Genomic DNA, 13,824 nt, shown 5'->3' on the forward strand with positions numbered 1-13,824 from the left:
TTTAGTTGACCAACACAGTTCTCTGTTTGTTTGACTGCTGAGTAAACAGAGCCTTTAGCGTGACAGAAAAACAGACCTTGCTGGGGAGGTGCAAACAAACAGCACGTCACTATTTGGAGTCACTAGGCTTTCTAAGTTTAAACCCATTCAGTCTTCCATTCATTCAAGATTTAAATTAGCACCACTTCATCATAACACTGAATTTGATAAACTATTCCCTGGCTTACTTTCATCCCACCAACAGAGTTACAGGATAAAAAGGTGAATGTTATGGTTAGGTGGGTGATATAATAACTAGAGTTTCACTGTTATGCATTTATGTAGGAGACTGTGTTGTGCTCTGCTTTGATAATGAGAAGACTGTGGTGGTACGGTAGATAGTCTACAGGGAGAGCACATTATCCCCTGTTTGTTGTAGTTTGTCAGTGCCTTGGACAGGTGTCTTGGGTGGCGGGGTGCAAAGTAACACAAGGGCAGGTGACAGGTGGGAGTATAAATTGTCTCCACACATACACAAACAGGTTCTGTAATGACACAGAGCACAGTGAAGGCAGATGGTCATGAACACAGGACTTTGGATCTACCTGTAGGGACAAGACGTGAACATCCCATTAACAACCTGAGAGAGTCCTGTAATGATGGAGAAAACAAACACACTGCCGTGTTGCATGAAACTGGCCTCCTTTGTCACAGGTGAAATAACATAAGCTCCCTCTGACTACAAGCCAATGCACTTATTGAACCTGACATGATTACTATGGGAAAAATAGATATTATGAGGGATGAAAGATCAAACTTGAGGGGGATGTTACTAAGTTTTATATTGCCCTTCCCTCTTTCCGTATGAACAAAAACCTTTATTTTCATTTAATTGATTTTATTTTAAACTCAAAAGTGCATCCTGTCCTTCATAAAGGGTCTCACAGAACTGCTGCTTTGTCTGGAGGACAATGATGTATGTACAAAGCAGCACTGTGTACTGCAAACATCTAGGTTTTAGAATCAGGGAAACAATGAAACATTCAGAGAACCTTGTTTACAAAAGATCATTAAAATCAATATGATTAAAATGACTTTGGTTGATTAATAATTTCAAGGAGAAACACGGAAGAGTTGTATCATTGCACATACACTGTAAGAAACACCTAGTCAGAGTAATCCAGCGAGACAGATTTGATAACAAACCAGAAATATTTCTTAAATGTCCCCAACCATAATTAAGAAGCTGTATGAACGCTAATATAAAATTATGCTGAGGTTTTTTATTCTTAATGATGTTCACGTCCTAGGCCCACTTTCAACAGAACAATCGGTAGTGACATGGTTTGCTACCACCTAGTGCCCATTTGGTTTAACTGCGTTTATTTACCTACAAGATAAAATGTAATTGATTTTGTGTTGCAGAACTACACATAACAGTAATAACAGTCTTAAAAAAAAAAAAACATTTATTCACTGAGCACCAGTCAATGAGTACAAACATTGTATTTCTCTGAATGACAGTCACACTTCTTTCCAATTTAAAAAAGACAATCTTCCTGACTAAAAAAATAACCTATCACATCTGTGAAATTAATCAACATATAAAAATACTTTGAGCTACAAGAGTTGTTACCGTTCCTATCATTTCCCCAGCCATTAAAATATCTAGCTCTTGATTATATATTTGTTGAAAGTTCATCTACAGTTAGTCAATTAGTAGAATACCGTACAAAAATAACTTTCAGGTTAGATAGCACGTGCAGTGTTTCAATTTCATTTCATTTGAAAATTAACCTATGTTTTGCTAGATTTAAGATGATGTGCTGTTACAGTATAAATAAAATAGAATTAAACTTAAATATTAAGAAAAAGTTATCACTCGCAACAGAAAAACCCTTAACATTTTTCACAGACAAAAAGCCTTCATGGCTATGGAAACATCCCAAACTATTCAAATCAACTCACAGTGCATCGAAATGACTTCAAGGCCTAAAGAGGAAAAAAAGGTTCCCTTGTCTGAAAACAAAAATGTATAATAAAATACTTGGATATCACAGACAAACAGAAAAGACCAGTCGTCCTAATTTCATCATATCATCATATTGTTTTGGGGACTGATACAGTGTTCCACAAAAGGTTAGAACTGTTGTTGTCTCTATGCAAACTACTCTACTGGGCACTTAAGAATAAGACTAAATTGAGCAAACCAACAACAAAAAGATGTGTTACTGACTACTTCAGCAGAAACCGTGTGTTAGTCGGTTGGTTGCTGATTACCAGTTCTTTGGCATTCCTTCTTCAGTCAATTTAAACACAGAGTGAATTGGAGTTATGCAGTACTTTTGACAGGAAGCAATTTACAATATATTTACACTTTTCTTAAAGGGACAGGAAAACGTACATTAGGGTGCAAAGCGGTGATGCTGTGTTGATGGGAGGTTAATAATGAGAGGTGAATGAAGTGGGGGAAGTTTCATCTGTGGTCAGTATGAAATAGTGTAAAAGTGCCTCTTGTGGTCCAGCACATAGCTGCTCTTTGTTAATAGGAGACGTGTGTGTGTGTGTGTATGTGTGCGGGGAGTTAGTTAGTTTGTGTGGTCCACTTTGCTGTCAATGAGAGATGTGTGTGTGTTTGCTTGTGTGTACTGGATTTGCTTGAACATGCGTCAATAGCTTAGTTTTACATGCTCTTCATGAAAACATGAATGAGATCTAGTTTTGTGTGTGTGTATACTAGATGTGTGTGTTAAGGTTAATTAGACCTTCTGTGGTCAATGTAGCTGTTCTCGATACACAGCACTACGAAGCGGTTAGAGCAGCTGCGGGTGTGTTGGCCCAGCAGTCTGCCCGTTTGGAGGAGAGAGGCCTGGCCCGTCACTGCCATGTCACCCGCCCGCCACGCCTCGCAGTAGTTAGTTGTCATACGGATGCCCACCGTGCTGGAGCCATGCCACACCAGCTTCTGAGGCCTGCGTTCACAGACAACGCACACAAAGAGTTAAACACAGACCTATGACATTTTACATTTAGAGACACTCGTTTCCAGAGTGACTTAAACCAGGGTTCAACTATGTTGTATGTCTTTTAAGGGGTCAGCCAAAGCTGGTCACTAACCAAGCGGGGTCCGTCATGACGTTCCGTCCGTCAAAGGAGTAGATGGGGATTGATGGGTCCAACACACCTCCATTCCCAGAGAAGATGTTCATCCAGCTGCCATAGAGCACCTCTCCCTGTGGAAAAGATACGATTAAAGGCACATTTACAGTCACACACTTCCTGTAGTTTCACTGAAGGAAATATTTAATTTAGAAAAATATGACTATATCTTAATGAGATTAGTACAACTGTCTTACCACATCATAACCAAAAAACGAAGGACCTATCAGTCCATTGTTTGTGTTTTAGTTGTCATAAGAGAGAACAACTGTACCTTGAGGTTGATGATGGGCATGCTGTAGCGATCTCCCTTCTTGACGATGGTTGCCAGGTCCTGGAGGTGTGAGGACATGAAGGCTCTGTAGGTAGCGGTGAGGCCAATGGCGCGGGCCTGCTGGTAGCACTGGAAATCTGCCCCCCGGATGCCACGCATGTCCCCAGAGAACGGAGCGTTTAGGGCCACCAGGTGCAGCTGAGGAAGAAAAAAGTCAATGGACTTAGACAACACAGCTCAAGCAAGTCCATGGTGACAATGTGCAACAGAGGTATAAACCCATAGCATATTGATTATGAAAATGAAGTCTTACCCCCGGTACTGAGTGTACTATATGAGGTAGGACATTATAGTTGGGCATGTAGCTAGTTCCAACTAGTTCCTAAAAAAACAGAGACACAAGCAAAGATTTACACGCCATGAGTAAAGAAATCCTAAATAAAACATTGATAATAGACTGAAGAGTGGCAGGTAGCACCTAGGTTAGAGCGCTGGGCCAGTAACCGAAAGGTTATTCAGAGCCGACAAGGTGACACATCTGTTGCTGTGCCCTTGAGCAAGGCACTTAACCCTAATTGCTCCAGGGACGCTGTTTGGATATGCAAAAAAACTAACATTTCCATTACGCACTTGCGTGTATCAGGACAAATATAAGCACGCCCCAGATGTAGTGTGCAGTGTAACAACAGTGGGTGCTGTGTTACTGTAGCCACAGTACCTGCCTGTGTGGTCTGCTCAGGGCCTGGGACAATGCGGAGGATGGGGTCCCTGCTGGGAAAGGGATCAGCTCACCAAGCTGGAGAGACAGGACACTCATCACTGAATAAGCACAGGCAACATCTCATTATCTATGCCAAAGGCTTTTAATTAACTGTGGGATTGTGGGACTGTAACGGCATACAGTACCTGAACCTTGCGCCAGCCATCTCTGGCTCTAACGTAGAGTTCTCCCTTGTCTGAGGCGTATGCCATGGATCCCTCTGCAGCACGGTGGCTCTCCCTCATCAGAGTGATGGTGTTCCTGTATGTGGTCACCTGGGGTGAGAAGAGAGGAAGTTCACACTGAATCATAGACAACAGACAAATCCATGGTGGCAATGTGAGAACTGTATAGTGCACACGCAAACTCACACACAAGTCAGTACACAAAAACACATACACACATTTCCCTGTGTGTTTACCTATGTTGACTTGGTGAGTATATAAGGAAGTACCCTACTGGTTGTCTTACCAGATTTTCATAGCCAGTAATCCCAGGAGGACCAGGAGGCCCAGGTGGGCCAGGAATACTCACAGCTGAAAAATAGAACAGTCATACAAAAGTATAGCAGTGTATTGTAGGTCTACTAAACATACATTTGTGTATTTTATTAAATACATGAACTTGGAATTCACCCTAAACTATAGCATGACAGCAAGGCTTAGTTTAAGATGTTGTATTTTAGCGAGCACACAGTGCACAGCTACCTGAGGCGTAGACCGGGGGTGGTCCAGGGGGTCCAGCAGGGCCAGGGGGCCCCTGAGTGCCTGGTCGTCCAATGCCAGGAACCCCTGGTTCACCAGGAGCTCCAGGATGACCAGGGGCGCCAACAATGGACTCACCTTTTGGCCCCTACGTATAAAGCGTATACAAAATGGCCAGAGACACATATTTACATCCAAATGTAACATACAAAAGTAAAAGCTTTATCATGTATGGAAATTAGTGTCTTTTCTATTTATCTTGACTACAGTTTGTAGTCAAGGTAAATGTATACAAGGTAAAAAAAAAAAAAGCCTGGAATTACTCACCACAAGGCCTGATCTCCCAGGAAGACCTGGTGGGCCAGGCAACCCAGCGTCACCCTTCTCTCCTTTCATTCCTTCATAGCCCACGTCCCCTTTTTCTCCCTGAGGAACACACAGTTTGGCTGAATCAGACTATTACATTTACATTTTAGTCATTATCCACAGCGACTTGCAGAAGCAATCAAGGGAACATCGACAGAGTTCTTGAACTAGTTGGCTCGGGGATTTGCACTAGCAACCTTTCGGTTACTGTCCAACGTTCTTAACCATTAGCCTACCTGCCGCCCTATGACATGCATAAGAGTTTTACATAACATACATTTCCACTACTTATACAGTATACAGTATACAGTAACCCCTTAGAGAACTTAAGGGAACTTAAGGGAACTTAAGGGAAAAGACTCACCACAAAGCCTTCTGGAAGAACATCATCTAAGGAGGGAGAAGACATCTTAGTTAATTGTCGTCTGTTGCAAACATATGTCTGAAGACGCTCATGCATACAGTTTCTGTTATAATTAAGTGCAACAAACAAGTGAAATGGAGGAGAAACTGCACCCGTGGCTGCACATACATACCTGGTTCTCCAGGTGTTCCAGGCAATCCAACCTCTCCCTTTTCTCCTTTAGCACCTCTGTTTCCTCTCCTACTACCTTTACAGAAACACAGTACAGGTGTATGAGACAACTGAGGTCATCTATAAAAATGTAAACCCTGCTCCATAGGCTGGATAGGTGATCCGATATTGTCAGTGTGATTCATTGATGACTTACCTTGTGATGATCCCCTGCTGCCATTCACCTATAACACAATATTGTATGCTTATTGTACTGTTATTGTGGATCAAACTTGTTGTGGAAAGATGTCACAAACAATATGGTTAATATAAAATTACACCCAAAACCAGTTCCACATATTTCCCCCAAAATAATCACCAACAAAACAGCTTTACATCCTATACAGACAACAAGTAAAGTTGTTCCTGTTCAGTCAAAAACATTGGGAAATTAAAATGGAGACATGAAGATTCATTTAGGTGTTAAAACATCCCTGCCAGCCTTGCACAAACCAGTTAAACATAGAATGAGGACAAGGAGGGCGAGAGGTAGTAAGGAACTCAGTTGAATGTTCTTATTTTGGTTGGTCACCTTGAACTGCAGAGAAGTTAGAAGACGGAGAGCACGCATTACACTGGTTTTAAGGTCTCTGCACTTAACTACCCCAAAGCCTAGAACCAAGAGGCATGGAGAGGCAGCATTTTGTTATTATGTCCCCAGCCTGGAATAGCCTGCCAGAGAATCTGAGGGGGGACGAAACTGTGGACAAATGTAAAAAACGATCTTAAACACATCTTTTTAGCTTTGCTTTTCCTTAGGGTGCTTTTTAGTGGTTCAGTTTGTGTCATTCTTTCGTTTTTTATCTTATGTTTGTTGTTTTTGTCCTGTAACGCATATTGTGTTGCATTAAATGTGCTGTATAAACAAAGCTTGATTTGATGAATAACCTCTTAGCGCTCTAAAGCTGAAAAGCCAACAGATAAAAACACATGCAACAGCAACATGCCCAGGGTTAAAGGAACCGGATCACTCGAGGGAAAAAAAGCTCTTTAGATTTCTATTGGATTTTTACACTGTCAGCATAAAGCAGGCTGAACATTCAAAAGAGTTTGAATTCATCAATTCAGAAATGTATGTATTGAAGTCAATGTGACTATTCAGTGTGGTTGAGATGTTCCAGTCACACATAATGGGACTGTATGATGTCACATATGACCTTACGACCTGCGGAAGAGCAGGAGCCAGCTTTATGCTGTTGTGAGGACCACCACAAACCCAGGAAACGTGGAGGGAGACACAGCACAGCTGCAGACAGGAGGAGAGGAGATGGAGGGACTGCCTGTTAGAGGTAAGAGCCCACGGACTTACATGCGCCGCCCCACCCAAAGGGCCTTAAAGGTGCTCAAACACAAACTTACTGGTGTTTTGCAGAACGGACGGGGACGGACCGGAAAAACTGTCTTTAAGATTCAGAGGGAAATTATGACATCAGACTAGTATTGATGGCGACATAATTGACAGCATCTGGATATCCAATGAAAGCGAGTACTTCATGTGTTGACATTACACCCTCACTGGAGACAAATTACATTTGTTGTCCTGTTTTGTTTGTCTCCAGTGGGTCTCGTTGCTACTGTATAACATTGCTACTAAAATCAAATGTCCATTCCCATCCACAGTGCATTCTAATAATAGTAGAGAAACAGCAATGACATCAGCACATCAATTCTTACTTACAGTATACAGGCATACTGTACTTACTCCATTGAGTCCTATTACTGGTCCTGGGGGACCGGGGGGGCCAGGAGGACCAGGAAGTCCCTAAACACAATTACATCGATCAATCACAGTCAATGACACCTCACTTTTCTATTAGTTAGTTAGTTAGTTGATTGTACTGTAATCCCATAAAATCCCGTTTCAAGATGGCGATTCTTACTGGTTGACCAATGGCATCACCCTTGTCTCCCTTCTTCCCTGCCATTCCAGGTCGTCCCTACAGAAGAAAAAGGTAAACACTTACACAGGGCAGATTACAGTGACGGATCAACCTATCATATAATAACCAAACAAATTAAAACAGTAGACGGTTGACTAAAAACACTAACCGGTCGACCAGGGAACCCGTATTCTCCTTTTTGTCCGGTTGGTCCGATTGGTCCCTTAAAAAGAAAACTTGGTATTTTTTCATAACGTTTTCACTCAGTAGACAGTAGGGACCAGTTTCCCAGACACAATTAAGCCTATTCCTGGACTAAAAAGCATGCTCAATGGAAATTCTCCATCAAAAGTACCTTTTAGTCCAGGACCAGGCTTAATTGGACTAGTCCAGGACTAATCTCTGTCCGGTAAGCCGGCCTTATATGTTTACAGTTGTTTCAAACGTCTATAGCTAAGACCAATGTAACAGAGCATTGATTTAACAAGTCTTCATTCACTCACCATGATACCAGCAACTCCAGGGAACCCACGCTCACCCTGTAAACAGCACCCATACAAGGTCAGAATGCTTATCATCAGACAACCACTACCAGACAATGTCCTTTGATCCTAGAGGTAGAAAGAGACGTCACCTTGATTCCTTTTGGTCCCTGAGGGCCCCTGACACTTGTCAATACAGTGCCGTCGGCAGCGATCGTGACACCAGAATCCCCCTTCGCACCCTATGATGAGGAAAGACATAGAAGACACAAAGATGTTATCACCAGGTCTTGGTTAGGTTATAAAAATCCTACCTATCTGATATAAGGTCCAGAGAATATAAATGCCCTAGCATGCAAGGGCAGTTAACACTAAAGACAAGAGCTTCCTCTGAGCTTACCTTCATTCCTGGTGGACCGTGAAGACCAGGAAGCCCAACGTCACCCTTTGGTCCTCTTGGGCCCTGGGCCAAGATCACAAGAATAATTATGGACAGAAAAGATAAGCGTATTAGAGCATAATGTACTTACAGTATAGTAGCTGAGTCAAGATATGTTTTATTCACAACTACAGACTCTTCTCATTATGATAAGGAACCTACAAGTTTGTAGTGATTCCTATGTTGTTGATGTAAAGAATATTTGTTGGTACGTTATTTGAGAAGCAACCAGACGCCAAACTTGACACATTTATGAAATTGCTTATCCCAGTTAAGGAAATGACTGTATCGATTGATGAGGAGTTGAAAAATTGTATGGTTGAGAGGGACGAGGCAAAAGAAATGGCAAACAAGTCTGGCTGCACAACCGATTGGCAAATTAATAAATCATGTGACTAAACTGAATAAAAAGAAGAAGAAACTACACTATGAAACAAAGTAGAATGACATAAAGAATGATGGTAAAAAGCTTTGGAGCACCTTATGAAATTTTGGTCAAAAAGGCATACTCCGCTCCATCATTCATTGATTCAGATGACTCATTCATCATAAAACCCACTGATATTGCCAACTACTTTAATGATTTTTTATTGGCAAGATTAGCCATGACATGTCAGCAACAAACGCTCACCCCACACATGCAAGTATATCTGACCAAATATGAAGGATAAGCTTTGTAATTTTGAATTCCATAAATTCCGTGAGTGAGGAAGAGGTGAAAAAATTATTGTTGTCTATCAACAATGACAAGCCAACGAGGTCTGACAACTTGGATAAAAAATTACTGAGGATAATAGCGGACGATATTGCCACTTCTATTTGCCATATCTTCAATTTAAGCCTACTAGAAAGTGTGCACCCTCAGGCCTGGAGGGAAGCAAAAGTCATTCTGCTACCTAAGAATAGTAAAGCACGATTTACTGGCTCAAATAGCCGACCAATCAGCCTGTTACCTACGCTTAGTAAACTTTTGGAAAAAATTGTGTTTGACCAAATACAATACTATTTTACAGTAAAGAAATTGACAACATATTTTTAGCATGCATATAGGGAATAACATTCAACAAGCACTTACACATATTACTGATGATGATAAAAAGATTGTGGGGGCTGTTTTGTTAGATTTCAGTGTGGCTTTTGACATTATCGATAATAGTCTGCTGCTGCAAAAACGTATGGTGTTATGGCTTTACACCCCCTGCAATATTGTGGATAAAGAGTTACCTGTCTAACAGAATACAAAGGGTGTTCTTTAATGGAAGCCTATCCAACATAATCCAGGTAGAAATAGGAAGTCCCCAGGGTAGCTGTCTAGGCCTCTTACTTTCTTCAATCTTTACTAACGACATTCCACTGGCTTTGACTAAAGCCAAGGAATAAGTTAGTCCTAAATATTTCAAAACTAAAAGCATTGTATTTGACACAAATCATTCACTAAACCCTAAACAAAATGTTGTGATGAAAAAGGTGGATATTGAGCAAGTTAAGGTGACTAAACTGCTTGGAGTAATCCTGGATTGTAAACTGTCATGGTCAAAACATATTGATACAACAGTTGCTAAAATGGGGAGAAGTCTGTACATAATAAGGCACTGCTCTGCCTTCTTAACAACACAATCAACAAGGCAGGTCCTACAGGCCCTAGTTTTGTCACATCTAGACTACTGTTCAGTTGTGGTCAAGTGCCACAAAGAGGGACTTAGGAAAATGGCAATTGCCTCAGAACAGGGCAGCACGGCTGGCCCTTAGATGTACACAGAGAGCTAACATTAACATGTCAATCTCTCCTGGCTGAAAGTGGAGAGATTGATTTCATCACTACTTGTAATTGTGAGAGAAATTGACATGTTGAATGCACCGAGCTGTCTGTTTGAACTACTGTCACACAGCTCAGACACCCATGCATAACGCACAAGACTTGCCACCAGAGGTCTCTTCACAGTCCTCTAGTCCAGAACAGACTATGGGAGGCGCACAGTACTACATAGAGGCATGACTACATGGAACTCTATTCCACATCAAGTAACTCATGCAGGTAGTAAAATTAGATTTAAAAAACTTCCCCCCTTATGGAACAACGGGGACTGTGAAGCAACACAAACATAGGCACATACAATTGCATGCAAACACACGATAACATACGCACAATACACACACGTACCATGGCTTTTTTGCTGTAGATACAGTATGTGGTAGTAGAGTAGTGGCCTGAGGGCACACACTTAATGTGTTGTGAAATCTGTTGTGAATGTATTGTAATGTTTTTTAAATTGTATAACTGACTTAATTTTGCTGCACCCCAGAAAGAGTAGCTGCTCGCCTTGGCAGAAACTAATGGGGATCCTTAATACATACAAATACCCAATTCCTTCCCATGGCAGCAAAGATTAAATTAAATCTGTAATACAGTAATTCATAAATGTACAATGGATCCTGCATGCTATATATGGGGTTATCACATTAAGAATTAAGAATGGAATTGTTCTTACAGGGAATCCTGCTCTGCCAGGCTCTCCTTCAGGGCCCTGTGACATGCAACAAAACACACATATTATTAACGCATGGAATAATACAGTAACATGAAGTGTCTATGCATCATATATTAGCAACCATCTCACAGAATACACACATTTCAAGGCTGTAATGTATCAACAATCTTTAGACCTGATATAATCATGATTGAGTGTAAGTGTATACATACATTATGTAAGTAAGCTAAGCATATGCATTGTATAACCTAACTATATGTATTCTGGATCAACTATGCATTAGGGTTGTATTAATGGTTGATTGGATGGTTAGGCTGAAACTTAGCTGAACCTACCTCTAGTAAATAGGCATTGAGGAATTGAAAACAGGCCATTCTGACTTCACAAATGACAGATGGGACCAGAATGAATGAATCATTATGTCATTGCTCATGCATGACAAAACAATAAATGCAAACTGCCCTGATGCATATTGATATGTGCCATGCTTCAGCATCCAGCCCATTTAATGTAGAGCAGAATGGTAATTTCCATTCAAATATAATCGACTAGTTTCAGAAATACATATCAACTGAAAATTGTGCTTCTCACCATCGGGCCAGGGGGCCCACGGATCTGATTAAACATGCCCTCTGTGTCGTTCAGGAGGAGCTGAGGATAAATATATGACCCACTGATTACAATAGTAAATATGCTGTATCTATACAAGCTATACACTTTACATACTGTACAAACTATGAATATTTGAAAACCAAGTGGATGGCGATGAATACAATTGCAACATACATCTCAAGTTACTTCATGTAATATACGTGTGCACACCCATTTGGTTATGAATACTCATGAATGTAATAACCCCTTAATAAACCACAACAGCTCTATTCCTGGTCTATGTGTGTGTTTTATTTGCGAAACAGCACCCAGACAGAGGATGGGAGTTGTGAGGGGTGAACGTACATCCTGCAGATTGATGATGGGACCTGGAGAGCCGGGAGGACCAGGAGAACCAGTTACACTGTGTCCATCAGGACCACACTCTCCCTGGAAGACACAGCACACAGGACAGTTAGAATACTGTCCCCCCCCCCCCCCATGAACTTAACATGACATGAAGGACCAGAGAGCTAATATCAATAATATGCATCTCAATCTCTCCTGGCTGAAAGTGGAGGAGAGATTGACTTCATCACTACTTTTATTTATGAGAGGTATTGACATGTTGAATGCACCGAGCTGTCTGTCTAAACTACTGGCACACAGCTCGGACACCCATGCATACCCTACGAGACATGTCACAAGAGGTCTCTTCACAGTCCCCAAGTCGAGAACAGACTATGGGAGGCACACAGTACTACATAGAGCCATGACTACATGGAACTCTATTCCACATCAAGTAACTGACGCAAGCAGTAAAATTAGATTTTAAAAAACACCTTATGAAAGAGCGGGGACTGGCACAGACACATGCATACACACACGATAACATAAACACTATACATACACATGGATTTAGTACTGTAGATATGTGGTAGTGGTGGAGTAGGGACCTGTTGTGAAAGAACAGCCCACATTAGGGTTAGTTTGGAGTCGTTCTGCTGTCTAACACTAACATACCTTTGGTCCTGGATCGCCTTTGTCTCCTTTCAATCCCTGGGGAGAGAGAAGTACAGAAACCTTAGCGTATCAAACACCTTTATAGTAGACAGTAAGTAGATGAAAGTAAGCCGGTACGGAAATAGTGGGGGTGCACTGTACTGGTAAAACATGAGACTTTAACAATTATAAAACAACGCTGGCAAGAAAACTGTAGGCTATTAAACCAAAATGTATCATAACTGCCTGTCAGCCGCATGAAAAATGTGCGAATGGACTTGAAAACGGGTGGTATATGCTACAGAATGCAGTGTTGTTCGATGTGAACACAAACATTTTGGCTAGGCAGAGATGACTGGCCGTGGCCGACACATGCACGGACAGCAGTGGACACATCAATTAAATCTACTTTAATCCCTGGGTTTAGCTAAGACTTAAGTTCATGGTTACTGCACGTGAGGCATGGTGTACTTTCTGGTTCAATACTGACCCTGGCGCCAGGAAGTCCAGCTAGCCCTTGGAGTCCCTCAGGGCCAGGAGCACCAGGCTCACCCTGAGAAGGGACAGAATAAAGCTGAAGACAGGATAAATTACACAGTGTATGGAGACACAACCAATAATGTCCATCATTATTGTAGAAGGTGGTGTAAAATAGATGCAACCAACCTTCACTGACAACCCAGGAGCCCCATCCTTCCCATCTTCACCCTGTAGAAAACAAACAGGATATACAACTTATCGGATTTCCATGTGAACCAACACTGAACAAAAATATAAACGCAACATGTAAAGTGTTGATCCCATGTTTCATGAGCTGAAATAAAAAATCATAGAAATTGTTCATGTGCACAAAAAGCTTATTTCTCTCAAATGTTTTTCACAAATCTGTTTACATCCCTGAGTGAGCATTTCTCCTTTGTTAAGATAATCCATCCACCTGACAAGTGTGGCATATCAAGAAGTTGATTAAACAGCATGATCGTTACACAGGTGCACCTTGTGTTGGGACAATAAAAGGCACTCTAAAATGTGCAGTTTTGTCACGTAACACAATGCCAAAGATGTCTCAAGTTTTGAGGGAGCATGCAATTGGCATAATGACTGCAGGAATGTACACCAGAGCTG

At 41.4% G+C, this 13,824-nt stretch overlaps 1 protein-coding gene across 6 annotated transcripts in view; it reads right to left on the reverse strand.

The window, feature by feature from the left end:
- Nucleotides 1-1,242: 1,242 nt before the first annotated feature.
- LOC129824089 (collagen alpha-1(XV) chain-like) overlaps nucleotides 1,243-13,824 on the reverse strand; it is a 63,113-nt gene continuing 50,531 nt past the window's right edge. For 4 of the 6 annotated variants that reach the window (XM_055883408.1, XM_055883407.1, XM_055883404.1 and 1 more), the window contains 25 exons: nucleotides 13,366-13,407; nucleotides 13,190-13,252; nucleotides 12,721-12,756; nucleotides 12,064-12,147; nucleotides 11,698-11,757; nucleotides 11,107-11,142; nucleotides 8,579-8,641; nucleotides 8,331-8,420; nucleotides 8,200-8,235; nucleotides 7,866-7,919; nucleotides 7,697-7,753; nucleotides 7,519-7,578; nucleotides 7,176-7,217; nucleotides 5,974-6,001; nucleotides 5,779-5,853; nucleotides 5,607-5,632; nucleotides 5,204-5,302; nucleotides 4,880-5,024; nucleotides 4,644-4,708; nucleotides 4,319-4,447; nucleotides 4,131-4,208; nucleotides 3,726-3,794; nucleotides 3,413-3,610; nucleotides 3,097-3,212; nucleotides 1,243-2,951 (listed from right to left, as the gene is read on the reverse strand). In XM_055883408.1, coding sequence (XP_055739383.1) covers nucleotides 2,735-2,951; nucleotides 3,097-3,212; nucleotides 3,413-3,610; nucleotides 3,726-3,794; nucleotides 4,131-4,208; nucleotides 4,319-4,447; nucleotides 4,644-4,708; nucleotides 4,880-5,024; nucleotides 5,204-5,302; nucleotides 5,607-5,632; nucleotides 5,779-5,853; nucleotides 5,974-6,001; nucleotides 7,176-7,217; nucleotides 7,519-7,578; nucleotides 7,697-7,753; nucleotides 7,866-7,919; nucleotides 8,200-8,235; nucleotides 8,331-8,420; nucleotides 8,579-8,641; nucleotides 11,107-11,142; nucleotides 11,698-11,757; nucleotides 12,064-12,147; nucleotides 12,721-12,756; nucleotides 13,190-13,252; nucleotides 13,366-13,407 — 1,968 coding nt within the window. In that variant the 3' untranslated portion in view covers nucleotides 1,243-2,734. Of the gene's footprint in view, nucleotides 2,952-3,096; nucleotides 3,213-3,412; nucleotides 3,611-3,725; nucleotides 3,795-4,130; nucleotides 4,209-4,318; nucleotides 4,448-4,643; nucleotides 4,709-4,879; nucleotides 5,025-5,203; nucleotides 5,303-5,606; nucleotides 5,633-5,778; nucleotides 5,854-5,973; nucleotides 6,002-7,175; nucleotides 7,218-7,494; nucleotides 7,579-7,696; nucleotides 7,754-7,865; nucleotides 7,920-8,199; nucleotides 8,236-8,330; nucleotides 8,421-8,578; nucleotides 8,642-11,106; nucleotides 11,143-11,697; nucleotides 11,758-12,063; nucleotides 12,148-12,720; nucleotides 12,757-13,189; nucleotides 13,253-13,365; nucleotides 13,408-13,824 lie in introns of all 6 variants that reach the window. The other 2 variants (XM_055883406.1, XM_055883405.1) reach the window with 2 other exon arrangements.

This window comes from Salvelinus fontinalis, chromosome 26, assembly GCF_029448725.1.
Source record: "Salvelinus fontinalis isolate EN_2023a chromosome 26, ASM2944872v1, whole genome shotgun sequence".
In the NCBI taxonomy this organism is placed as follows: Eukaryota; Metazoa; Chordata; class Actinopteri; order Salmoniformes; family Salmonidae; genus Salvelinus; species Salvelinus fontinalis.